Source organism: Bufo gargarizans, chromosome 4, assembly GCF_014858855.1.
Source record: "Bufo gargarizans isolate SCDJY-AF-19 chromosome 4, ASM1485885v1, whole genome shotgun sequence".
Classification (NCBI taxonomy): domain Eukaryota; kingdom Metazoa; phylum Chordata; class Amphibia; order Anura; family Bufonidae; genus Bufo; species Bufo gargarizans.
The window spans coordinates 233,676,659-233,704,587 of NC_058083.1; the positions used below are offsets into that span (position 1 = coordinate 233,676,659).

Below are 27,929 nucleotides of genomic sequence, written 5' to 3' on the forward strand. Positions count from 1 at the left end.
AAAATAAAGCAAAAGGATGGGAAAAACCCTCAGCCGTGCGATGCCAGAGATGTTAATGGGTACTCAGCCAGAACAACAGAAATAGGGAGCAGGTTACCTCGTATTGCGTCCCTAATCTGACCCTAACTCCTAACCGTATGAGCCAACCCTGATGGTAGGAGGACTCATACACTGGAACCTAATAGTCCCTGCTAACACCTATCTGCCACAGACACAGAGCCTGGAACCCAAGTATAAGTGCTAATGTCCACAACAACACAAGAGACAGAGCACACACCACACAGGAAACCAGGAAACCATACGCTGCAATAAAAGCATAACACAAACACATCCTCATAACATCGTGTATCACATTCTATAACCACAAGGGTGGCCCTCACTGGCAGATGGGACAAGGAGAGTGCCTCCAGCTTACTACAAGGCTGGAGTACCCGTCAGACATCAGGTCTTAACTGAGGCTTTATAGCCCATGTAGTCACACCCACAATCAGACACACCCAGTGCACACACACTAGGAAGGAAGTTAACCCTTCCAACACTAGGGAAGGGAAGACAGCAACTTAAAGGGGAAGTGCACACAACTCAAACCCTGTGCACACCAAACAGGGAATGTGCACACATATAAAGGCAGGTTGCCAGGTGCAACCGCATGCACATTGCAGCAAGCTGCCCAGCATAAGCTCAGGCTGCCAAACTGCAAAACAACCACATGTTGCCAGCGGCAACCACAAGTGAGGCAACATACTAGCGGCCCTCACCTGTGGCTGAACAACAACACCAGACCGCAGGCAACAGCATGCGGACACAGGGGTCACGACCATGACCATGGTCATGACAATACTATTCCGGTCACATATGGTTGTAGGAAGGTATAGTAAATATACCAATAATGTAGGGTGTAGGGCAGTATCCCTATTGATGTCCCTATCTCTGCCACCCTGCCTACGAACGGAATAGCCGCCCCGTTAGGGGCGATCCCGTGTCTCGTGCCTCCTAATAGCCCTAGGATAGCCCTGACACGGGGATGTATTCCAGCAGTGTGGAATACTGGCCCTAAATATAGACTTGGACTACTATAATTTGCCAAAAATAACAAACAGATTTAGTGTCCCATATGTTGTGACAAGAACCACCCAATAATGTACAACAAAAGAAAAATAGTGATATAAAGAAAGATGGAACAAAAAATGAGAAAATAAATACTATAAAAATGTGCTTATGAATCCCACAAGGAGTGAAGATGGAGGCTGAGGTGTCCACAGATGAAAAGCAGCATGAAGCACCCTGTGCTGTTGCTATTTATACGTCACTTCCGGGTTTCGTCTGACATCACCAGATTATCACGTGACTCTGCGGCCGGATATGTGATCTCGCCGGCCGGGAAAACGAGAAATACTGTTAAAGCAGGGCCAAGCAATGCGACAAAGGAAGAAGAGCGGATATGGGGACTTGACTTTCTTGTTCTTTAAATATATTTGTTATTCACCGACATCAACAGACTTTATAGATAAAATAGCCACAAACTACATTCTGGGTTACATATGGTGTCACATGTTGATCACCTGACTGGACGGCAGGTCATGTAATCAAACCAACCTGCGAAATCACCGGAGTTAAAAAAATCGGTATGGAGCTAAGTGGTATGTCACTGCGGCAAAGTAAAGGGGAAATGATCTTTAATAACTTTATTTCTCAAGTATAAATGATGTTAGAGAACGGATACACAATACTGATAGATGTTGTAAATGAAATAGCCACAAACTAATAATGTATATGAAATCTGTATAAGGGTGATTGGTAAACTATATTGGGGACATGTAGGGAATATTAAGACCCTCACAACATTACCTTAAGATGCTCAAGATGAAAATATAAATTAATCCCCAACTAGTAAAATAAGAGAGGCCGGAAGTTTGTTTTAAAAAAAAAACACACGCAAATCCAATGCACTCATTTAGTCCAGAGGGTGCAACGGTGTTAAGCGCAAATATCCATCTGGACTCTTTCTGTTTTAAAAGTTTGTCAGCATCACCACCCCTGATAGATGGTACAAGTACTTCTATCATGGAGAAATGAATGACTTTGGAGTTCCCAACATATATGTCTAGAGATGGGTTTCCCCAGATATGTCTAAAGATGGGTTTGTCCCGTCTATTCCAAATGTCGCCAATATGTTCAAGAATTATTTTCTTGAAAACCCTATTGTTTTTACCTACGTATTTTAACCCACAGTCGCATTGAGCCAAATATACTACTCCCGAGGTATTATAATTCGCAAAACTGCAGGTATAAAACATTTTATCTTCGGAACTGTTCTTAAACGTCTTCCCTATAGCTATGAACATACACGCCTTGCATTTGCCGCACCTCAATGTTCCTACTTTGCTGTTCGATAGCCACATGTTGGTTTCTGGAATGTCCAGATAACTATGGACTAAGGTGTCTCCAATGTTTCGCCCCCATCTATAAGTAATAGCTGGGCTATTAGGTAATACTTCTGCTAAATCGGGGTCTGTTTTGATTAAAGACCAATATCGATTTAGGATATCTCGAACCTGCTGAGACTCTGTGTCAAAAGTACCAATTATCCTAATTGGTTTCCGTGGACTCATTTTCTTCACTCGCAGCTGTAGTAAAGAACAGTCTTTGGAGTTGGCCCAATTACACGCCTCATATAGACATGGGCTCGGGTATCCTCTTTGTTTAAAGCGATGAAACAGCTTAGATGCCTCTTCTGTGAAATTGTCTGGTTCTGAACAATTTCTCCGAACTCTCAGAAATTGTCCTTTTGGAATACCCCTTTTAGGGGCTTAGGATGGAAACTCTCCCATCGCAAGAGACTGTTTGTCGAAGTCTCTTTCCAAAAAAGGGTGTTTTTTATATAGTTGTTTTCATATCTTTCTTGGCATGTATCTAGGAAAGTAATGGAGTTGTGATGGATTTCAGACGTAAAGAACAAACCTATAAGGTTGGAGTTTAGAACATCCATAAATTGTTGAAAATCTATTTCAGTACCTGACCATAGAAGCAACACATCATCTATGAATCTGGACCAAAGAGATATGTATCAGCTCAGGAACACTTCCAGAAATCATTGTCGATGAACACAGTTCATCATGCAATCCACAAATGAAAATTTAATCTGTATCATGAATATGAAGAAGAATCTTTATGCCAACACCATCCAGAAATGCTGCCATCTTCTCTGGACCAAAGCTTATTTAAAAGGGACTAAAGCAAAGGAAGGAACAAGGAAATTTGTTTTGTAGTCAAATTAATCAAAAATGTATTTTTTTTCTTGGAAACAACAGATGCCTTTTCCTGCTGACACAAGAAGAGAGACCATTCATCTTGTTTTCAGCACAAAAAAACTGCATCTCTGGTGGTATTAATGCCTATGGTGTGAGCAGCTTGCACACCTGGAAAGGCACTGTCAATGCTGAACAGTATGTAGAGGATTTAGAACATCTGTTCCCATCCAGACAACATTTCTTTCTGGGAAGGCTTTGCATATTTCAGCAAGACAATGCTACACCACACACTTCATCCATCACAATAGCAGAACAGTCTGTGTGCTGAAGTGGCTTGCCTGCAGTCCAAACCTTTCACCAACAGAAAACATTTGGCACATGACGAAATGAAAAATACGGCAAAAGAGACATGGTATAACATTACACTTTCAAAAGTCAATCAACTGGGTTCCTCTCTTCCCAGGCATTTACAGACTTTTGTCAAGAGAAGAGGGTATGCTACACAATAGTAGACATAGTCCTGTCCAGGGGAGTTGTTAGGGTCTCAAAAGATCCGGGGCCAAGCCCCAATGCATATGGCCTGAAACAGATCTCCTGCTACCCTGACTGGGTACCTCAGTTGATGGATGCTCTTAGTGCTTCCTGAGGGCTCCAAGCACTCCGCTCGACACCGTAGCCACCATAGAAACAAGGAACAGGAACAACGAGATGAGGCTCTATATTGAAGGCCAAAACAGGAACTCTTTATTGACCACACAAGTATTGACTTTTATACACATTTTCCAACAAAGGGTACCACCCCTGTGGACCTGGTTGGGAACTGGGGACATAACATAGCAGTCAATCCTTTACAGCTTTACAGTTTAAACACAACGGCATTGCCTGTGAAGCAATCAATAACAGAATAGGCATTGTGTGTGACGCAATTAACAACACAATGGCATTGCCTGTGACATATTTAACAAACACAATGGACTTAATTACTCACAGGCATAAAATACACATTTTTCCCACCCACAGAAAACACCCCAAAGCACCACATATTCCCATAAAGGTTACATCCCCTGATAGCCTTGATCTGGGTGAACAACCTATCCAAAAATCACCCAGATTGGTTCAGGGGTTCAGGAATTTCCTGGAAGTCTTATTTTTGCCCCAACGTGCACATGGTCACATGCCCCAAATAGTTCCAGTAAAAAGTCCACAGGGCAGAAACAGAGCCTTTGAAATCCAATATGCACAAAAAGGGTCCCAGGGGCCATAGTCACAGGGCAAGAGGCTGGAACACATCTTACCTCCCAGGGGAAGACTACCTCCTGTCAGTCAGTACCTGAGTTAGTCGAGAAGCCCACCCACAACCAAGTACTGCACCTGTAGTTCTTGGGTGTCCAGCTTTCTTCGGTCTGTCCTAGGCTGCAGAGGGTACGTCTGATGGCGTTGCACAGTACACACTGATTTTTTCCACCACTTGCTCATGCAGGGCAGGGACAGCCCAAATGGAAAAGTTGTGGTGGCTGGGAACCACATACTGTGGGACAGCCGCTGTCACTAAGTTTTTAAAGCTATCCGTCTCCACCATATGGTGGATTGGGGGATGGACAGCTAAATGCTTCCATGGGACAGTGTAGAGATGCTCGGTGACACTTGTCGTGGTGGTGTTGCTGTCACATCTTCACTTTGAGGGGTGCCAGGTGGCCCTGTCGATGCGGGGGGGGGGGGGGTATCTACTCCACTGCAGCTTGTGCTTTGCAGTTAGGTGCCTGGTCATGCAGATGGTGGCCAGGTTTAGAACCGTTATGCCTCGATTCAGGCTCTGACTGCACAATGTGGAAATCACCTGTGTCTTGTCGGCAGCACATTTCCTGAAGAACTGCCATGCCAGGGAACTCCTTTGAGCTGGCTTTGGTGTGCTCTGTTCCTCAGCGAGTCGGGCAGTAGCAGGTGTGGCGGCTGGTGGCCAGTCTCTCTGATTTGGCACTCTAGTCCCTCTTTTGCTGTGTGAGCTCGCGCATGCGCAGTGCTGGTATAGTGTTCCTTCTCTGTGCTGGCATCAGCTTCAGGGAAGGAACTGCGCATGCACGAGCTTGCGCATCGCGAGATTATGGCAATCTATCGGTGATGAAAGGAGGACATTCGGAGGACATAGGCGGTGCTGGGCTCCTTCACAGACGGGTGTGGCTGGGCACCAGGAAGGTTCGTACAGACCCTTGGGCACCTTACAAGACTAATTTACATATCTTTAAAATCCTTTTTTAAAGAAAATAAAAGCACAAAGCCCTTTAGGACAGGTATATTGCAGACATGCTAGCGGCGATCTAGCTGTGCATGTCCGTATCTCTATAGCCTAAAACTTGGTGACAGAATCCCTTTAACAAGTGGGTGGCACATATGCAAACTGTTGTAATTCCTACACCGTTCACCTCATTTGGATGTAAATACCCTTAAATTAAAGCTGACAGTCTGCAGTTAAAGCACATCTTGTTTGTTTTATTTCAAATCCATTGTGGTGGTGTATAGAACCAAAAATGTTAGAATTGTGTGGATGTCCCGATATTTATGGACCTGACTGTATAATTAAAGTGCAGCATTTCATAAATTTGGTGCAGGCACATCAAGCAAAAACAGATTTAGAAACCACACAAAAAAACCCACAAATGATAAATGTCTCCAGCAGTGTTTTAACCGGATAGACAAAGTGCCCCTGAAACACTGCATGTCCAAATGCTGCTAAACCAACCTGAAGAGACTCACTTGCAGCTCTCAAGCTTCTTTAAATTGAGGATTGTACATTTACAGATAATGTAAACTTCCACAATGCAATTGCTGTATGGATTTACCAAGTGGCCATTCCTGTTGGATTTAATGTATCTTTATGAATACTATAATGTTAAAATGAGTGACAAGTCAAAATAGCCATCTCCACAATAGTTAATCTGAATTCTTCTCCAATAAAGCCTTCTAACTAGGCAAAAACTGACTCACAGATACTGAAAGAAACAAACTGAATGTATGATTTAGAAGTTCACCCCAGAGACACAATGAATTGTACAGAATATTTGAGTCTACTGTATTAATGTAAATCCTGTAATAAAGTAAAGCAATCTTTCTTTCCAGTGCATTTATTTAGAGACAAATCAAATGGAGATACATTCTTCCTTTTCTATATATTTGTTTTGTTAAGCCTAATGAGTAATACCACATTCTTCATTGCCTTTCATGTTAACATTGTCTGTCATTTTTAATAACAACCTATATGTGAATATACTATGTGTTTTTAATAAATAAAATAAAAATAAAAAAAAACAGGTAAATGGTTTTATAAATATATTTTTGAAGCCACTCCATGTATTATTCATCCTGCAGTGGCTTTGTGTTTGAATGTTTAGCATGTCAAGCAATACACATGTCTCAACATTTTTAACCAGACCATCACTGTGACCAAGAACCCCCCATAATAATTCAGTACATCCTAGAGCATCACAGATTACAACAATGTATCTGATTCTCTTCCATGAGAATATTTATGTAGGTCTACCTAAGGATTACCTCTCAGATAAAATCTTCCCCTCACAGTAGTAGTAACATACATACAGCCAGGTCCATAAATATTGGGACATCAACACAATTCTAACATTTTTGGCTCTATACACCATCACAATGGATTTGAAATTAAACAAACAAGATGTGCTTGAACTGCAGACTGTCAGCTTTAATTTGAGGGTATTTACATCCAAATGAGGTGAACAGTGTAGAAATTACAACAGTTTGCATATGTGCCTCCCACTTGTTAAGTGACCAAAAGTATTGGGACATAATAATCATAATAATAATCATTTTTAATACTTGGTTGCAAATCCTTTGCAGCTAATCACAGCCTGAAGTCTAGAATGCATAGACATCACCAGACGCTGGGTTTCGTCCTTGGTGGTACTCTGCCAGGCCTCTACTGCAACTGTCTTTTTAAGAATGTTCCAAACAGTTGTTTTGGCCACGCCTAATGTTTTTGCTATCTCTCTGATGGGTTTGTTTTGTTTTTTCAGCCTGATGATGGCTTGCTTCACTGATAGTGACAGAACTTTGGATCTCATCTTGAGAGTTGACAGCAACAGATTCCAAATGCAAATAGCACACTTGAAATGAACTCTGGGCCTTTTATCTGCTCATTGTAATTGGGATAATGAGGGAATAACACACACCTGGCCATGGAACAATTAATTATCCAATTAATTTTGGTCCCTTAACAAGTGGGAGGCACATATGCAAACTGATTTGGATGTAAATACCCTCAAATTAAAGCTCACAGTCTGCAGTTAAAGTACATCTTGTTCGTTTCATTTCAAATCCATTGTGGTGGTGTATAGAGGCAAAAATATTAGAATTGTGTTGATGTCCCAATATTTATGGACCTGACTGTAGGAAGACTAAATGCACATGACCATTGTGTGTTTTGCGGTCCGCAAATTGAGGATCTGCAAAACATGGATGGTGTCCTTGTGTGTTCCGCAAATTGCGAAGCGGCACAGACAGCCATTGATTTAACTGCCTATTCTTGTCCGTAAACCGGACAAGAATAGGACAGGTTATACTTTTTTGCTGTCCGCATCTTTTGCGGCCCTATTTAAGTGAATGGGTCTGCATCCGAGACACAAAAACTGCGGCTCGGATGCGGACCGAAACAACGGCCGTGTGCATGAGGCCTAACATAGTAACATAGTATATACGGCCGAAAAAAGACATTTGTCCATCCAGTTCGGCCTGTTATCCTGCAAGTTGATCCAGAGGAAGGCAAAAAAAAAAACTGTGAGGTGCAAGCCAATTTTCCCCACTTAAGGGGGAAAAAATTCCTTCCCATCTCTAATAAGACAATCAGAATAACTCCCTGAATCAAGGACCCCTCTCCAGTAGCTATAGCCTGTAATATTTATTATACTCCAGAAATTCATCCAAGCCCCTCTTGAATTCTTGAATTGTACTCACCATCACCACCTCCTCAGGCAGAGAGTTCCATAGTTTCACTGGTCTTACCATAAAGAATCCTTTTCTATGTTTGTTTACAAACCTTCTGTAATGCAAGGCACCAACAAACAGACCAGTGATGAAAGCAAAAAGGTGTTTATTCACCAGAAACATAAACGTCCAGGACACTTGCTGGTAACAAGGAATAATAACAAAAAACCAGGCAAGGAGATTCCAGGAATAGTCCCAACCAGTGCTGAATGATGCTGTGCACTTGGCAGTCGAGTCACTCCAGATCTTGGGTCCGCTGTAAGGACAAAGTTCCTGGCAGTCTTCAGTCACTAGGAGTTGTGACCTATACCTGGTTGAGGGAAAATAACAGTGGGCACTGATCACCCTGAGAGACCTCCTTTTAAATGCCTGCTGACCAATCCCAGGGTGCCAAGTGTCCACTACCATAGGTGAACAAATTGCCCTGCACCTGAGTACAAGGCCTAAGGCAATCACAAGTTGATTAACCCATGGCTGGCTCCCTAATCCACTTTGCTCTTGTGAGTCAGTATAATATGCGCCACTGGTCGACGAAGTGCATAAGAAGCGCGTACTCGCAACCGTGTATCCCTTTGCGAACCTGCCCTCGTGCGTACGCACGGACGCATGATTGACTCAGCGCGAGTATGCGAGCGCGTGGACCCAGATGCGGAAACGGAAGTCGTGGAGACACCGGAGACAACCTTGGCCGCGGCGTCTTGTCACTCGCCTGGCCACTCTGTCCCCAGGACTCCGACGGTCCTCGCCTCCGATGTCCACGCGAACGCATCTCCGCACTGGCTCGCAAAGGGGTCAGCGCTGGTGCATCAGAGACACGCATAACCTGTCCCGCAACTCCACGAGGACCCCTCTTGGTTCCCCTGGAGTGCAAAGCAGGTAAGGATCTTACACCTTCTTACTTCCAGATGCAGAGGATGTCCCCTCATCACAGTCACAGTCCTGAGGATAAATAGATGATGGAAGAGGTCTCTGTACTGCCCGCTGATATATTGATACATAGTAATTAGATCTCCCCTCAGTCGTCTTTTTTCTAAAGTGAATAACCCTAATGTTGATCATCTTTCAGGGTACTGTAGTTGCCCCACTTCAGTTATTACTTTAATTGCCCTCCTCTGAACCCTCTACAGCTCTGTTACTATGTTTCCTTCCATAATCCATTAACATGTATTTAAAAAGAAAGCAAACATATAACAACAGCATTAAATTGGTTTAATTCCTATTCTTGTCATACTTTAAAATGTTACAGTAAATGGCTTATAGTTATGAAAAAAATAAAATAAATTATTGAATCCAAGGTAAAATTTATAAATTGCATGCTATTAAACAATTAAGCAAATTAGGCCAGGTGCCTTCTTAAAGCGGTTGACCCTAGGTGAATGTTGGGCTTACCGCGACTTATGCGTTGACCGCACAGGCTGCAGATGTCAACAGATTGTCAGCAGCGGACACGTTAAAAAAAGCCCACTCTGCGAAGCCATGTGCCGGCGTCCTAGGAGCACCAGATGTGACCGTGCATGGTGGATGGCTTGTTCCAGATACATTAGCAGTCTGCTTTTTGCCTCCTGTACACTATGAGTTCTGCCTGCTTCTCCTCCTTCTACTTCGTATCTGCTGCTCCGTCTCTCCCTCTGAACTCCCCTTCTCTTACTCTCTTGTGGGCACTCATGGGACGTCCATCGACACGTCATCATCGTCACGTTCACCACCATTGACATTAGAGATCTCGGAGTAGGCAGCAACAGCAGGGACCACGCTTCTTCTGCTGATCTGGGTACTGTTGTCAGACTTCTGGGTGGCGACTGTTGATACCTCCTCTTGCTGATCCGATGCCAAGAATGGCTGTGCATCGGTAAGGTCTTCTAATGGATGGGAAAATAATTCCTCTGATTCAACCGGAGGAGATATGGTGGTGGTGGTGTCTTTGGGGGTGTAGACAGCAGAGAGTGAAGAGGGTGCAGATAGAGAGGATGAGGAGGGTACAGAAGCGGAAGGCTGAGTGAGCCATTCAACCAAGTCTGGTGCGTCCTTTGACGTAATCGTACGCACCTTCTGCAACTTCCCACTTAGGCTCCGCCCTGGTGCACCTGCTGACCCCTACCACCCCTGCGGAATGGCCTGCCTCTTCCTCTGCCTGTTATTTTCAAAATGACCCTGTGACAAAAGTCCCTATGGAAGAGTAGTATTTGTGGAAGAAGGTATATCACACCCCTGACTCAATCACTTTTTTGGGGGGCAACTGGTATATCACACGAATTGAAATTATTTGTTCCAATAGCGTTTAGTCACTCTGTGTAGCTGCGGTAACGCAGCAAAACCGCAAACAAATGCTGCACTACATAAATGCACTATATTGAAAGTATTTTTTTGTTATATTACACCCCTGCTTCTATCAGATTTTTTTTGGGGGCAACTGGTATATCACACCAGTAGAAATTATTTGTTCCAATAGTGTTTGTCACTGTGTAGCTGCGGTAACGCAGCAAAACCGCAAACAAATGTTCACTACCTAAATGCACTATACAGAAAGTATACTATTGGTATATCACACCCCTGCTTCAATCAGTTATTTTGTGTGGCATCTGGTATATCACACCAGTTGAAATTATTTGTTCCAATAGCGTTTGTCACTCTGTGTAGCTGCGGTAACGCAGCGAAACCGCAAACAAATGCTGCACTATAGAAAGTATATTATTGGTATATCACACCCCCTTCTTCGATCAGTTTTTTTTGGGGGGGCAACTGGTATATTACACCAGTAGAAATTATTTGTTCCAATTACGTTTGGCACTCTGTGTAGCTGCAGTATCGCAACAGAACCGCACACAACTGCTGCACATTACAAATGCACTATAATATACTTTCTATGTTAGAAAGTATATTACAAGTCTATTACACCCCTCAGTAAGTCACACCTATCGATAGCACACCTATACCAGACCTTAAAAGTACTTTTGTGGCCCTATTAGCTAGAGTTTGGTGTCCTTAACATTCTGTCCCTGCTCCACACAGCAACCTCTCCCTACACTGGCAAAAGACTGAATGTAAAATTGCGGCCAGATCGGGTTAATTTATAAGGTGTCCATGTGCTGAAACGTCTCTATTGGCTGTCCTGTACCACCTGATGGATGTTTAATGGATCAAAGTTCTTCAAAATATAAAAGAATATGGCGCCGGCGGACATCGCCATATGTTTGCCTGTTCGGCGAACCGTGAGCGAGAAAATTCGCCGCGAAACAACAGCCGGGCAAACTGCAAGGCCATTTCTATCGATGGGAATGAAGGACAGCTTCCTTCTGCTGAATTTGGCCACCTAAAGGAGTAGACAGCAGGTCTCTCCTCCAAGTCTGGACTGGCCTATAACTGCTGACTGTCCTCACAAAGCTCATTGTCGCTGCAAAGCAGAGCCGGTGGATATCATTACTTGGCAAGCAAAATGAGCAGCAAAAGCAAGAGACAGGTTCAGAGCTGTTGAGAGCATAGAGACATTTCCTGAGCCATGCCAACTAAGCATGGTGTCAGAGGAACCCACTGATTTCTGGCTGTGTGTGTCACCACCAGATCTTTGAGAAGTTCTGTTAGACGTTCTTCAGTACCTTCTGCATGATCTTCTTTTGTTTTGACATCTCTCCTCCCTCTCCCAGCTGTCATCCATTAGCAGTGATTGCCTCCCTATATATCTCCTCCCCCTCCCCTACTGCCTTACCTTGCGGTTTATACAACTTCCTGGAGTGTGCTGATGCTAGAAGCTGTTACTGCTGCATCCACAAGATAAGTCTGTTTCTTTATTTCTGTTTTCCTGTGGGCTTGATCCTAGGTGACCCTGACTACCTCAGTATTAAGTATAGGGAGCCGGTGGTCGTGTCCCCTCACTATTATAGGGTGTTCAGGTGTCATACAGTCGAGGAACGAGGGTATGCAATTTTCTACCATTGAGATTTTTGCATAGGCTGAGCAGTAAGGGAGAGAGCTAGGGCTGTTACAGGGCTTATCCTTTTGTTCCTTAGTTTTGGATCAAGTCAGTCGGATCTTCATTTGTGTCTTCTAGTTTTCTGTAACACCATCCGTGACAGTGTGTATCTGTGGTCACTTGAGATGATTGTAAAGAGCGAGTCAACCATTCTAGTACAGCTGGATTGTTGATCAACTATGAATTTTGGTGCACTGCACAAACATGCACATGGTGATATATTACACCTGCCTTTAATACAGAGATACAGTTACTGTATCACTAATGGTACACAATATGTGCTCCCGTCTAAATGTCATCATCTCAGGAGTTGCACGCCTAAGGGAGTCTGCAGTGGACCTCTTGTTGTTGAAAAGCAGAACAGAGCTGGTGGCTATCGTTACATGGCTAGCAGAAACAGCAACAAAAGCAGGAAGCAGATTCAGGACAGTTTAGGGCTTAGAGGCGATTCCTGGGCCATGCCAACTAAGCGTGGTGTCAGAGGAACCCACTGATTCCTGGCTGTGTGTATCTGTTGTCCCTTGAGATGATTGTGAAAAGCGAGTCAACCATTCCAGTACAGTACATTCCATGACCGCTGGATGACAGTGGTAGCTCTGGCCTGTTGCTTTGGCTGCTACCACCCCCACTTGTTCTGCTGCAACTTGTGCTGGCTACAGCATTATTTTTGCTGCTGCCTATTCCTTTGGAGGGTCCCAGAAACTGTCTGTTGGCCATAGTGCATAACAACTGTATCGCTAACAGAAAACATTACCTATAAATGTTGGTGCACAGCACAGAGATGCACATGGTGATATATTACTCCTCTCTTTAATACTGAGGCACAGTTACTGTATCACTAGCAGAGCGGATTAACTGTGAATGTTGGTGCACTGCACTATGATGCACATTGCAATACACTCTCCCTGCACTCTCCATCTCCAATATTGTTTATTTAAGTGCATGAGCACTTGCCATGTCTCTCCCTATGCTCAGCTCACAGGACAATTGCGGAGACTGGGCAGGATAAGGGTTTTATAGGGCTGTGACATCATAGGTGATGGCTACCTGTGGATTGACTCTCTGCAGGCATAATGGATGATGTCTCGTTCCTGGGCTTGTCTCTTCTACACTTACTTTCACTTGCTAACGTGAGCAGCCGCCATTTTGGTTAAACTGATTTGTTACCACGAAAGGTGAGGAATTGTGGATTTGCTTAGAATCAATGGAAAAATTGTGCGATGTACTATACTATATAAAGTACTAGTAAAATGACCCTGCTTCACGTGGGCATAGTTCAACTGTTTCATTTAACCCTTCAGATACTTCATTTTTGCATTTTAATTTTTCTTCCCTATCTTCCTGGAGCGATAACTTTTTTTTATTTTTCAGTATACATATCCATATAAGGGCTTGTTTTTTGCGGGACAAGTAGTATTTTCTGATGTCTCCCTTAAATATGTCATACAATTTAGTGGGATGCAGGAAAGAAATTCCAAACGGGGTATTATTGGGGAAAAAACACAATTGTTCCACCATTTTACAGGTTTTGTCCCTACGGCGTTCCCTTTGCAGCAAAACTAACCTGTGCCCTTAAATTTCTTGGTCAGTATGATTATAACAATACCACATATGCATAGGTTTTACGTCTAAATAGTGTAAAAATAAATTAAAACGTTGAAAAAAAATATTTTTTTACGTTACCATATTCTGATCCCCAGAACTTTTTTATTGTTATGTTTACTGAACTGTGTGGGGTCTCATTATTTTGCGGGACAGTCTGTAATTTTGATTAATACCATTTTTACCTTCTTGATCACATCTTATTAAAGCAATGAAAAAACTGTGAATAATGCCATTTTGATACTTTTTCCCATTACGCCATTTGGAAAAATATTTTTTATATTTTAATAATATGGGCGTTTTTGGACATGGTGATGCTCATGATGTTTCTACATTTTACAATTTATGTATTTATTTATTTTATTCTAAGGGAAGGGGGGTATTTAAATATTTGTTATATATATTTTTTTATGTTTTTTTGTATCCAGTGTAGGAGGCTACAACATTCACTAATTCTTTTAGTTATGCCATTTGCTGTATTGGAAAAATATTTTTATATTTTAATGGTACGGCATTTTCGGACGTGGTGATGCCCATGATGCTTATACTTTTATTATTTATGTATTTATTTTTTTATTCTAAGGAAAGGGGGGTGATAATTTTTTTATATATTTTGTTTTATTTTTATTTTTTTACATTAAAAAATATGTTTTTTATGGCTAGTGTAGTGGGCTACAGCATTTAGTATTATTTTTTTTTATTCAATATTACCACACTTCATACAGCAGCATGGTAATATGTAAATAGCTGATTTCTTATTTTGGCCTGCCACCTGCTGGCCAACATAATAATTGCAGCTCTAATACATTAGTCTCTTCATTGGATGCATGGGGATGGTGGTAATAACCCGGGCATATGCGCTTCTGGGTTTTCCACTATTTAGATCCGTGATCCCACTTAATCACAGCATCTAAAGGCTTCAGTGATTATGATCGGCATAATTTCCGGTCGCAGTCATTAGCCGCGGACCTTTGCTGTTTGAAACAACAGAGACCCACCGGCCATGGTGCCAACTGCAATCGTGAGCAAGAGCCATGCTTACCCATCGTTCCAGGGCTGCGCATGTACAGCGCTCGTAGCAAAAGGGTTAACGTTTGTGTGTGTAATTAAAAGATATCAACAGTGTCTCCCATACCAATGACATCTAAAGTTCCCCACCCCCTTAACAGTGACCTCTTTAGTGCACCATGCCCTTAACAGTTACCTCCATAACACCATGCCCCTTAACAGTTACCTCCATAACACCATGCCCCCTTAACATTGACCTCCACAGTATCTCATCCTCTTAACAGTTACCACTACAGTGCACCACTCTCTTAACAGTGACCTCCACAGCGGCCTGCCCCCTAAAAGTGAACTCTACAGTGCCCCATCCTCTTAAAATGTTACCTCCATAGCACCCTGCCTCCACAGTGGCCTCCACAGTTCCAGACCCCCTTAACATTGACCTCCACAGTGGCCCACCCCCTTAACAGTAACCTGCACAGTACTCAACCTTCTTAAAATATGACCTCCACTGCACCCTGCCTCCCTTAACAGTAAAATCCACTGTGGTCCACCCTCTTAACACTGACCTTCATATAAGCCCACCTTCTTTTCTGTGATCTCCACAGCAGCCTGTCTCCTTAAGAGTGACCTCCACAAAGGTCCACCTTTAACAATGACATTCACAGTGGCCTGCCCCCTTAACACTGACATCCACAGCACCCCACCCCCTTAACAGTGACCATCACAGCACCACACCCCCTTAACTGTGACCGCCACAGCAGCTTGCCAATTTAACTGTGACCTCCACAGCATCCCACACCCTGAACATTGACCTCTACATAGCACAGCGCCTTAACAATGATATTCACAGTGGCCTGCCCCCTTAAAATAAACCTCCACAGCAGCCTGCCCCCCTAACTGTGACCTTCACAGCACATTGTCCCTTAACATTGACCTCCCCAGCACTCTTTACCCTTAAAGGGGTTATCTGAGAGTATAAAATGTTCCCCCATATGCCGAGCCCCCCACATGGAATATACTTACCCCACTCCCCGTTCCCTGAGCATCTCCTGGCTCCGCACCACTGCTGCTGCTTCTCCCCATGCACGAATGAAAACATCTGGTGTCGGGGGGAGCAGCCAATAGCAGGCGAGGACGGGGACAAGCCTCCCTAGCATCGAGGGTGATGCTAAGGAGGCTCGTCTCCATCCACGCCTACCATTGGCTGCTCCGCCCAACACTGGATGTTTTCATCCATGCACGGAGAGAAGCAGCAGTAGCAGTGTGGGGACCAGGAGCAGTGCAGGGAGCGGGGAGCAGGGTAAGTATATTCCATGTAGGGGACCGGCATACGGGGGGACATTTTATACTCTTGGATAGCCCCTTTAACTGTGACCTCTACAGCACTTCATCCCCTTAACATTGACCTCCACATACCCCAGCCCCTTAACAGTAACCTCCAAAGAGGTCTGCCTTCTTAACAGAGATGTCCACAGCAGCCCACTACCTTAACTGTGACTTTCACAGCACCTCGGTCCTTAATATTGACCTACACAGCACTCTTTTCCCTTAACTGTGACCTCCACAGCACCTAATCCCGTTAACTGTGAGCTGTAGCAGTAAAGAAAAATGGCTGAGTTGTGGAAACCTGTCAGTTTCTATTGACCAATATGGGTCCTGTGACAGGGTGTATGGCAGTTAGTAAATGATTTAAAGACCTGCAAACTTCTATTGGCTAATACAAGTCATGTGATAGTGCCATATTTGCATTTTTGGGTATAGCTCAAGAACCATACGTCGTAGAGAGCTGAGACCCGGTCTAAAATCCTCCTGGACACCCCGATGGTACCTATGGCCGTGCATAAAAACCAGACGGACAACAGACAAAAATTCATTTTTTTATATATGGCACTCTGTTTCCTAACTGTTGTCATAGTGTTACCTGAGCTATTTCTGCATTAAAATATTATAACAGATTCTGTAGAAACATCAGTTTTCTTACATCCCGTAACTTTCTAAATAATAAAAATTTTGTATTTAGCATCGCGTATCTCCAGATGAAGAATTCCCAGTGTTTTTCATAGCTTCCTACAAATGGCCTAATTATATTCATCGACCTTTGGATCAAAAGAATTGTGCTGCATCGTGGGCATTTTCTACAGCAAGTAATATAAATATCTTTTTTATTTAATTCTATCTTTGATTGCTATTGTTGAATCTATTATTTCACTAATTATTAAGAATATCAATTTAGAAAAGAGATTCAGAGTACATTATAAAAAAGTAAATGTGTAGGGAAAAAAGATACAAACCCAAATGATATACGGTATTGTATGCATACCCTTAATTTAGCAATTTTATGTACCATGAGATACCATTTCTTGCCCAGAAACTCAGTGATTTTAAAGTAATTTTCTGAGTTTTTTTAAATGATGACCTATCCTTCAGATAGGTCATCAGTATCTGATCGGTCAGAGTTCGCCTGGGTCCACGGACCCTCCGATCAGTTGTTTGGGAAAGGCACTGCACTTGCAGTAGCATAGCGTCCTTCTCTTTGCTTACTAAGGACAATGCAGTACAATGTACAGTGACTGTGCTTGGTAGCGCAACTCAGTCCACTCATTTCAGTGAGGCTGAGCTGCGTCTAGACCATGTGACCAATGAACGTGATGTCACATGGCTTAGGGAAAGTCACAAGAAGGCGCTACTGCGAGCGCCAGTACCTTCACAAACAGCTGATCAGAGGGGGTCTGACCTATCCAGAGGGAGACCTATCCAGAGGATAAAAACATCTTGGAAAACCCTTTAATTTGCATTGTGGGCCTCAATCATAAAATACTTTCACACTTTATATTTAATCCTTTTGAAGTTTTGCATCTTAGTTATTCTAGTGGGTTTGGCTGACTATATGCAAATTTTCACGGCAGTCTTTAGAATTTACTAGGAAACAATTTACTCATTCATTTTTGAAGATTATGACAGGGATAGGGTGAGGGGGTGAAAGTTAATTATTTTGAAATTATGATGAAAGTAATGCAAGCTATTTTTATTTAAAAAAAAGAATGACTATTGCATGCATAATCCTAGACAACGAGGACCAATGTTATTTTATTAAACTATTTTCTTGTTGTCTGATTTTTTTAACTCTGAAATATGAGCTTAAGGTTTTTTTTCATTAAAAGTAAATTCTACATTTTTCAATCCAACACATTTAATAAAATCTAGCTGTATAGCGCCACCTTCTCTTTTCCTTATTTCCCTGTCTAATTTGGGTACATCACTGAGGAAGATACAGATGCTCAGTCCAGTACAACTGACACCAGATTTATCTACTATAAGAACTTGTGAAAGTTGCAGCAGAAAGAACACACCCCTGAAAAAAAGACAAAAGACATGCGCCCAAGAAAGGACATGCCCCGATCTGCCAGCTAGAAATAAATCTAGCAGAGAAGCTAGAGCAATGGATTGCAGCAAAGTTTTAGTTTAGACTTTATTCCATGTAGATACTTCTAAGGACCATTATATTACTGCATTCATTAGGATGTTTTAGCAAATCAATGACACCATGAGCACAATATACATTTACTGTATATCATGTAATACATACTGTGCTTTAGTTTTATTTGTGTTAAAAAAGGGCTTTCAAATCACAGTGTTTTTAAAGTTGTAATCACCTTTTAAGTCCAGAAGAACTATAGCTATGTTTCATGTATGCATTAGTTAGATTTCAGCTGTTGGGGCAGCATAGTGGCTAAGTGGTTATCACTGGTTCATTGTGCCTTGGAGTCCTAAGTTGAGGACTGGAGTCAGACCAGTGGAAAAATCTAAATTTTTGTGCTCACACACAATTTTCTTCTGGCCTTTCTCTGTCCTCTTTTTTCCTTCCATATAATAAAAATGTACTAGCCAAGTAAATACCCTGTGAAATTCCCTGCAGATTATGTATATTTCTGAGAATAATCTTCAATAACAAAAGCATGTTTCTTTACTAGTCATTGAGCAAATTAATTCGGCACTAATCAAATTTGTTTTTTAACTTTAAAAATGTTTTTTAATAGGCTGTTTGTTACTACAATCTACCATTAGTTTTATCATAACCATATACAGTATGTTGATGTTACTCTGACATGACTATTGCTATTTTAACAAACAGCCTATTAAAAAACATTTTTATGAGTGAACTTCCCAAAATATGTATTAAGTCTGATTCTGTCAGATTGGCCAGCAAATTTGATTCAGTCCATTTGCACGTCAGTTTTCCCCGTACTTGTACAGCACACGCCACCATTCATTTGAAAGGGGTTAGCTATAGTCCTAGGAGACCACAGAGTCTAAAGCCTTATTCACACGTCCGTGCTCAAATCCGCGAGAAGGCGGTCAGTGATGCATTTGTGAAGCTGTCCATTAAGGATCTGTGTTGGGTCCGTGTGCCATTTTTCACTGACACTGAACAGCTGAAAAGTAATTTTCAAAGCATCTCTTCCTAATGATCCGTGAAAAAAAGATGCAACATGGATGGCATCCGTGTTGCATTCGTTTGTTTTCACTGACCCATAGACTATAATAGGCGTGATGGATCAGTGAAAAATAAAGCATGCATCCATGCTAAAAACTCGGGCCCACAGACCATGCTAAAACACTGATGTGTGAAAACACACATTAAAATGAATGGGGACGTGTGCTGTTTGTGTACGTGGAACAATGAACTTTTCAGGGCAATTAAGGCAATTTTGGGTCGAATGGACTGAGTCAAATCTGCTGGCCAATCTGACAGCATCAGACTCAATACATATTTTGGGAAGTTCGCTCATATCTATTTATAACTGAAACATAACATAAAAATTGGCTCTGTATAATTTTTGTTTCAGATATGTCTAATAGTGAGCAAATTTACAGTAATATTTTGATCTATCTTTTACTAAACATTGTCTCTATAACAGGTGTTGCAGCAGATCGAGTTGCAATACACTCTCAAGGTCGTCATACTTCAAATCTGTCTCCTCAAGATTTTATCTCTTGCAATGTTCACAATCAATATGGCTGTAGAGGAGGACACGTAGACGGTGCATGGTGGTTCCTGAGAAAACGTGGGTAAATATTAAAGTGATATTGACATGTACTCATGCAAACAATGTTTTGTTTAATAATCAAATATATTTTCTCACTTTTATGGAACTATCAGAAAATAAATTATTTTTATTATTAGGCAAACTTTATTTACAGATAAATCACTATAAAGGTGGACCTGTAAACTCTTTTACTATCTTTCCAAAATTTAAAGCAATTTACTAGTTATAAAAAAAAAACATCTGCATAAAGAGGTTGTCCCTTAAAAACTATTCTACAGTTTTCAAACCAGCTGAGCCTATTACAGGGAGAGAGTACAGAATACACAGCCCCTGAAAAAGGACACTGCCCTTGAGGTGCCGGCTTGATATAAATCTAGCAGACCAATGAATGGGGAGATCTCTGTATCTATGTGAGGTACGGGGCTGGTTCTAGCTTTGTTAGAAAGAACTTAGCATGTGCTATATGATGTCTGATTTTTATTTTTTGCATGAATCATAGGATAATCTCTTTAAATCTAATAAAAGGAAAACAAGTTATAAAATGTTTTCAACTCCTCACTGTTTTAATTCTCCATTTGTGTCCCTTTATTTAGGTCATGGGTCTCAGCACCTCTCCTTCCTGCTTGCACTCAAGGCAGGACAACATTTTATATGTTGGCACATGATCAGTGCTGAGTGAGAAGGTTACGAGACACATAGACGGAGAAAGGGGTTGGCATAGCTATGGAAAACCCTTTTAAAGACTAAGGGGGACATTTAGCAAACTGGTGTAAAGTACAATTTACTTAGTTGCCCATAGCAACCAATGAGATTCATCCTTTCATTTTCCAAAGGTGCTGTCTAAAATGAAAGGTGGAATCTGATTGGTTGCTATGGGCAATTAAGCTAGCTCTACTTTACACCAGTTTGATAAATTACCTCCTAATTCTTTCACAAAAGTCCAATATATTAAATCTCTGGTGCTATATTACATAGCATTTTTTTCTAATCATCTGCAGTCCACCCCCTACATAATTCAAGCACATACCCTTAAAAGGTTAGAAGACATTATCTTCAGGTGACAACCTCTGTTCTCCCCTAGGCCCCTACCTGAATTGTTTTGTTGAAAGGTCTGTTGGCAGATAAGATTCCTTAAAGGGAAAGTGTCATCAGAAAATGACCAATTGTTTAAATCACATTTTTACTACTCTTGGTCAAGCACCAAAGTGCTCGGGTGCTCAAGTAGAACACCTCGGGATGCTCAGGTGCTCTACAGAGCACCCGAGCACAATGGAAGTCAATAGGAGAACCAGAGTATTAAACCAGGCACCCCTGCTCTGAAGCTCTGAAGAGGGGAGAGTGTCTGGTTCACTGGAAAAGGTCAGAAATTGATGGAAACACCACTGAAATGGTTCGGAAAGAGCATGGGGAGGATGTCTGGATGCATCTTGGACTTGCAGGTCACTTCTGGGAACGATGTTGTCCGAGTAGTACGCCACTTTTACAGACCGACAATAATGCGCACAAAACCGAAGATAAAATATATAAAGTGCAAGTGCTGCCAAAAATTACAAGGAAGAGGCACTCCGATACAACCTGTATATCACATAAAGGAGGACCTTATTCAGATTGTGCTACAATTGTTCAGGTAGTGGGACTACTACACTCATAAAGCCTATGCACTAAGTGAAAGGGCTGCCTAAAATTGCAAGGAACCGACTCTACAATACACCCTTTATTACACATAAAGGAGGGCATCATACACACCCTTGAAAAATTATGTTTGATGGCCTGCTGGTGACCCTCAAAAACAATAGGAGCAAGGGCCTGCTGGTGACCCTCTAAGACATTAGGGATGAGGGCCTGCTGCTTATCTGACCCTCTAAAACATTAGGGGTGAGTGCCTGCTGCAAATCTGACCATCTAAAGCATTAAACCTATACAATAACCAGTTCGAGCCTGACAAAGCCATCTGGCGAAACGTGTTGGTTAGGTGAGGGACACTACTTATTTACTATTGTGATATGTATTGACTAGTGGCTTTTGCTACTTGTTTTGACTCTCCCCTGCTATTTTGTGTAACAGATCTTGTATACTGAGCTAACACATGTATTTTTTATATGTGCAACCTCCAACAATGCCATGCACTTTAGTATACCTGGTAGGCTGTCAGTACTTGCACAATCTTACAGTGGAGACTTTGCATCTCTTTTCTTGTTTATGAAGCACTCAGCATTTTAACAGTACAGATTTTATACTACTACTGGAAAGGATGTTCATTGAAAGTTGTTTCTACAAGTGCAATATGGTCATTAGCCTCATCCTATCAGCCTCTCTCCTATGATATTTATTTCCAACTTGGTTGTGTGGACTACTTTTGTATGTTTTTTATGGGTAAGGACTCAATAAAGATTTAATTGATTATTAATATAGTTGTTTTGTAGCTTCAATAACCCGGGCATACACAAAACATTATTTTATAGGTTCCATCTAAAACATTAGGGGCGAGGGCCTGCTGGTGACCCTCAAAAACATTATGAACAAAGGCCTGCTGGTGACCCTCAAAAACATTATGGTGAGGGCCTGCTGGTGACCCTCTAAAACATTATGGGTGAGGGCCTGCTGGTGACCCTCTAAAACATTATGGATGAGGGCCTGCTGCTGACCCTCTAAAACATTAGGGGTGAGGGCCTGCTGGTGACCTTCAAAAACATTATGGTTGATGGCCTGTTGGTGACCCTCAAAAACATTATGGGCGAGGGCCTGCTGGTGACCCTCTAAAAAATTATGGGTGTGATCCTGCTGCTGAGCTGAACCTCTAAAACATTCTGAGTGAGGGCAGCCTAATAAGCATGTAGGTATGATGGAGGAGGAGGACGAGAAAAGGGAGATTGAACTATATACCCTTTTTAGTGGTGGAATGGGTTCATGGGAATACAGTGTATTCACTACACCATAAAAGTCACGTTTAGAGTGCCTTTATGTTCAGCCGCTTTCAGAGTAGAGAAGTCAGGGGAAATCCAGGCCTTGTTCATTTTTATAAGAGTCAGCATTTTCAGTTGACAGGTGGATGCGCTTATCAGTTATTATGCCCCCAGCAGCACTAAATACACGCTCTGACAAAACGTTGGCGACTTTGCAGGCCAGCACCTCCAAGGAGTAGAGCGCAAGTTTGTGCCACGTGTCCAATACCCAATAGTTATAAGGCACAGAGGGATCACTGAGGACGCTGACACTGTCTGCTACGTACTCCTTTGCCATCTTCCAAAATGTTTCCCTTCTTGTGACACTAGGCCGCGCATCAGGTTGAGGGTGCTGGTGGGGTGTCATAAACCTGTACCAGGCCTTGGAGAGTGTTGGAGCAATTTTTCCACAAGGACCTTCTGGTATTACAGCATTTTGCTTATCCTCTCCTTGGCATCGGTAGCACCTGTGCCATTCCAGGGTACGACTTGCTCCCGGCCTCCACAACGTTCACCCAGTGTGAAGGGAAATGTAGCCTCCCTGGCCAAAAGCACTTGTCCATGTGTCAGTCATTAAGTGGACCTTCCCAATACCTGCATTGGTCAGGGCTCGGGTGATGTTATGGGACACATGCTGGTGTAAGGCAGTTATGGCACACCGTGAAAAAAATTGGCGGCTGGGAACAAAGTTACGCGGGGTGGCCACCGCCATCAGGCTGCGGAAAGCCTCAGTGTTTACAAGCCAAAAAGGCAACATTTCCATGGCCAGCATTTTGGAAAGGTGCACATTTAGTGCTATGGCCTGTGGGTGGGTGTCTGGGTATTTGCGCTTTCGTTCAAAAGCCTGAGGTATAGACATCTGTACGCTGCGCTGGGACACAGAAATGGAAGTGCTAACTGATGGTGCTTGCAAAGGTCCATGTGCATGGCGGGAGGCATTCAGGTCTGCGTCTTGAACAGGGGATTGGCCAGCACGTAACACAGGGGAAGAGGAGGTAGCAGTGTCACGTGCAGACACTGATTGTGGATACAGGCCTTCGGCCCACCTATTAGTGTGCTTGGATGCCATGCGGTGGATCAGTCTGGTGGTGGTCAGGTTGCTATTGTTCACGCCCCTGCTCATTTTGGTATGGCACAGGTTGCAAATGACAATTCTTTTATCATCCGCACTCTCCTCAAAAAAGCGCTAGAGTGCGGAACACCTACCACTTGGCAAGGGAGATTGCCGCAATTGGGGGCTTCGGGGAACAAGTTGCGGGCCTGTTTGCTGTGGCTCACCTTCTCCCTTTTGCCACCCCAATGCCTCTTCCAGCCTGTTGCGGTGCTGCGTATCACTCCCTCTCTGTACTGCTGTCCTCGCTCGGCTTGCCACCTTCCCAAGTTGGGTCAGTGAATTCATCGTACACCACCTCCTCTTCCACTTCCTCACTCTGGTTATCCTTCAAATTTGTTGACCTAACAACAACCTCAGTTATTGACACCTGTCTTATCCTTATCATGAACCTCTTGAGACACTATCTGCGGTTGATTTATTGAACAGAATCACATGGGGGAGGAAATGCTCCGTGTGATGCATCAAGAAATCGAATTCTGGCTTTCTCCACGTCAACTGAAAATCGGAACAATGCTGACCGACAATGGGAAGAACATGGTATCGGCGCTGCATCATAGAAGGCTGAGCCATGCGCCCTGCATGGCACACGTGTTCAATCTGGTTGTCAAGAGGTTCCTGAAGTCTTCCACCCATCTGCAAGACATCTTAAAAATGGGCAGGAAACTTTGGATGCACTTCAGCCACTCATACACCGCAAAGCACATCCTCCTTGAGCTGCAGCGGCAGAATGGAATCCCCCAACATAGGCTGATATGCATAGTTTCCACCCATTGGAATTCCACCCTCCATATGTTGGACCGACTATACGAACAGAGAAAGGCCATCAACAATTTCTTGATGATGCACGTGGACAGGAGTACTCCACTGTGTAACTTCGATGTCAGCCAGTGGCAGCTCATGTGTGACACCTGCTGTTTGCTCAGGCCCTTTGAGGAGGCCACATTATTTGTCAGTTGCCAGGACTACGGAATGAACAATGTCATTCCACTGCTTCATGTCCTGGAACAGATGCTGGTAAATATGGCTGGCCAGAGGACAGGAGACGTGCAACGGTTCCTTTCTGTGGAGCAGCTGTAAGACCTGTATGGTCCCATCAGAATTGGCTTATGATTTGGCAGCCAAAAGAGGGAGTGGGTACAAAACACAGAAGACATGCAAATATTACATTCACGTATTATCTCTGTTTTACATCCATTCCTGTTTTTTTTGGGCATTAGCAATACTGATAGATTATTGAGCAAATGCTGACTGAGTGAAGGCGTATGCTCCACAGACAGGATCCATTTTTTGTGGGTTATTGTTCTGAAGGATCAAAGGAAGGGCAAATTAATCAGTGAAGTCAACACAAACTTACTGCTGACACCCTCTCCACTTTTGTTTCTACCCTCTCCACTCTGTCCGGGGAGCTCTACTTGTATAAGCGTTTAATAGAACAGGTTCTGTATACATCTATGTGGAATCAGCTGACGACAGTGTAAAAGGACTGTGCTTCTTCTTGACACGAACATCGACCTGTAAGGCTGAGTTCATAGTTATTTGGTCAGTTTTGGCAGCAAAACTGCCCAAATAAGTGAAGTGTGCAGTGATTCTAAGAGCGATGCCTATCATGTGCTTGTCATACTGACTCACAGTATTGTTTCACTACCACAGCGGACTCCCTATGCGTGTTACTGCAAGGCACAGTGTTCTACACCACTATAAAGGCTCTCTGCAGCCAGGAAATAGCAGTTTTTTAACGCAATTCACCGCAAATAAATTCGGATCGAAGCACATTTTTCGAAAAATTCGGCTAGCCGAATCGAATTTTTCAAAAATTCGCTCATCTCTAGTAGTAACTAAACAAACATGTCAGGAGAGTTTACAGGTCTTCTTTAAGGTCACAACCCCTGTGAAACCAAACATGTGTCACTTTAAAAGATAATAACTTTGGAATGCTTTCTTTTGTCCAAGAGAACATTGGGGGAGATTTACCGGCTATTTTCCAGAGGAGCTCTGGAAAATGAAATATGGAGTCTGATTGGTTGCTATGGGCATTCAAGCCAGTTTTTCTTTACACCAGTTTTGATAAATCTCCCCATTGTATTTGTACTGCAATGTTGTTCTGTATGGTAGTGGAAAATTTTGTTCAATATACATTGTATTTGGTTTTATTTACCACCATATAATTATAGCAGCCAGTTCTACTTTACACCAGTTTAATAAATTACCCAACATGTGTTTTGAAACTTGAAAGACTTCTATATTATGTTGCACAATTATTTTATTATTAAAAGGGTTGGATGGGCCCTAAAAAAATGGGGATGGCTGGGTATTTGGTGTGTGAATATAAAACCCACTCAACTGTCCTCCTTGTGGTCCTAGTTCCATGCAGCATATCTCAGTCCCCACCTGACTAAAAGTGTGACATGCTGACACCCTTTACGACACCAGTGCCAGCAAATCAGTGGCAACAGCTGTGACATCTACACGAATGCCGGCAGCTGTGACAAGCAGGAAGTTGGAACGTCACACATTCAGCCAGGATGGGGCTGGAGCCACAGGGACAGAGATGCACCGCTGTACCATGGATGACCATAGGAAGTCAGTGGGTGTTTATCTTTTACGTACCCACCATGACTGCCCACCCCCATATTATTTCAGGGCCCAGACAACCTCTTTAATTAGTATTAGCTGTATTTTATTTTTTTATGAGCAAAGCTTATCTATAAGAATATCTAAGTATGCTTATAAGTTTCCAGAAGACATTAACTCCTTCTAACCTTGGCCAGTTTTCACCCTCCTGCCCAGGCAATCTTTTGTTAATCTGACATTTGTCAATTTATGTGGTATTAACTAGAGATGTCGCGAACATAAAATTTTCCGTTTGCGAACAGCGAATTCAAATTTTTGCAAATGTTTGCGAACGGGCGAACCGGGCTAACAGCCATTGACTTCAATGGGCAGGCGAATTTTGAAACCCACAGGGACTCTTTCTGGCCACAATAGTGATGGAAAAGTTGTTTCAAGGGGACTAACATCTGGACTGTGGCATGCCAGAGGGGGATCCATGGCAAAACTCCCATGGAAAAAACTTAGTTGACTCAGAGTCGGGTTTTAATCCATAAAGGGCATAAATCACCTAACATTCCTAAATTGTTTGGAATAACGTGCTTTAAAACATCAGGTATGATGTTGTATCAATCAGGTAGTGTAACGGTTACGCCCGCTTCACAGTGACAGACCAAACTCCCTGTTTAACGCACCGCAAACAACCGCAAACAGTCCATTTGCACAACCGCAAACTCCCCATTTGCACAAGGTTGGATACCAAGCTAGCCATGTCCCGTTCCTTGTCCTCACTGATGTCATTGAAGGTCTCTTCCTCCACCCGGCCATGTACAACACCAAGGGTCCCCGAAAGGTGACAACAAGCCCCCTGGGACGCCTGCCACCTTCCTCCTCTGACTCCTCTTCTTCAGACTCCTCTCTCTGCGTTACCTCTCTCTGCGTTATTATAAGGTGTGTTAAGTAGTACTATTCCTATCAGTTTAATCCCTGTTATGTCCACTAGTATTATTATTATTAATATTATTATAAGGTGTGTTAAATAGTACTATTCCTATCCGTTTAATCCCTGTTACGTCCCCTATCAGGGGACGTGTATATGGCATCGATTTTAGGAACCGGGAGATGGAAAAAGATGCTTGGTCGGTCCTCCTACTTCAAATTTGGGGCACTGAGTGTGCAATCGAATGTGCCACCAGATATGAGGGGTGTGTTAAGTAGTACTATTCTTATCAGTTTAATCCCTGTTACGTCCCCTATCAGGGGACATGTATATGGCATTGATTTTAGGAATCGGGAGATGGAAAAAGATGCTTGGTCGGTCCTCTTAATTCCAATTTGGGGCACTGCGTGTGCGCTGTGTATTGTACTGTGCAATCCCAATATGTGTGGTGTGTTAAGTAGTACTATTCCTATCAGTTTAATCCCTGTTACGTCCCCTATCAG

General features: G+C 42.8%; 1 protein-coding gene across 1 annotated transcript in view; it reads left to right on the forward strand.

Moving 5' to 3' along the window:
* LOC122935346 (tubulointerstitial nephritis antigen-like) overlaps nucleotides 1–27,929 on the forward strand; it is a 131,585-nt gene that overhangs the window by 50,094 nt on the left and 53,562 nt on the right. The window contains exons 7-8 of the mRNA XM_044291111.1: nucleotides 16,856–16,979; nucleotides 19,755–19,905. Coding sequence (XP_044147046.1) covers nucleotides 16,856–16,979; nucleotides 19,755–19,905 — 275 coding nt within the window. The remainder of the gene's footprint in view (nucleotides 1–16,855; nucleotides 16,980–19,754; nucleotides 19,906–27,929) is intronic.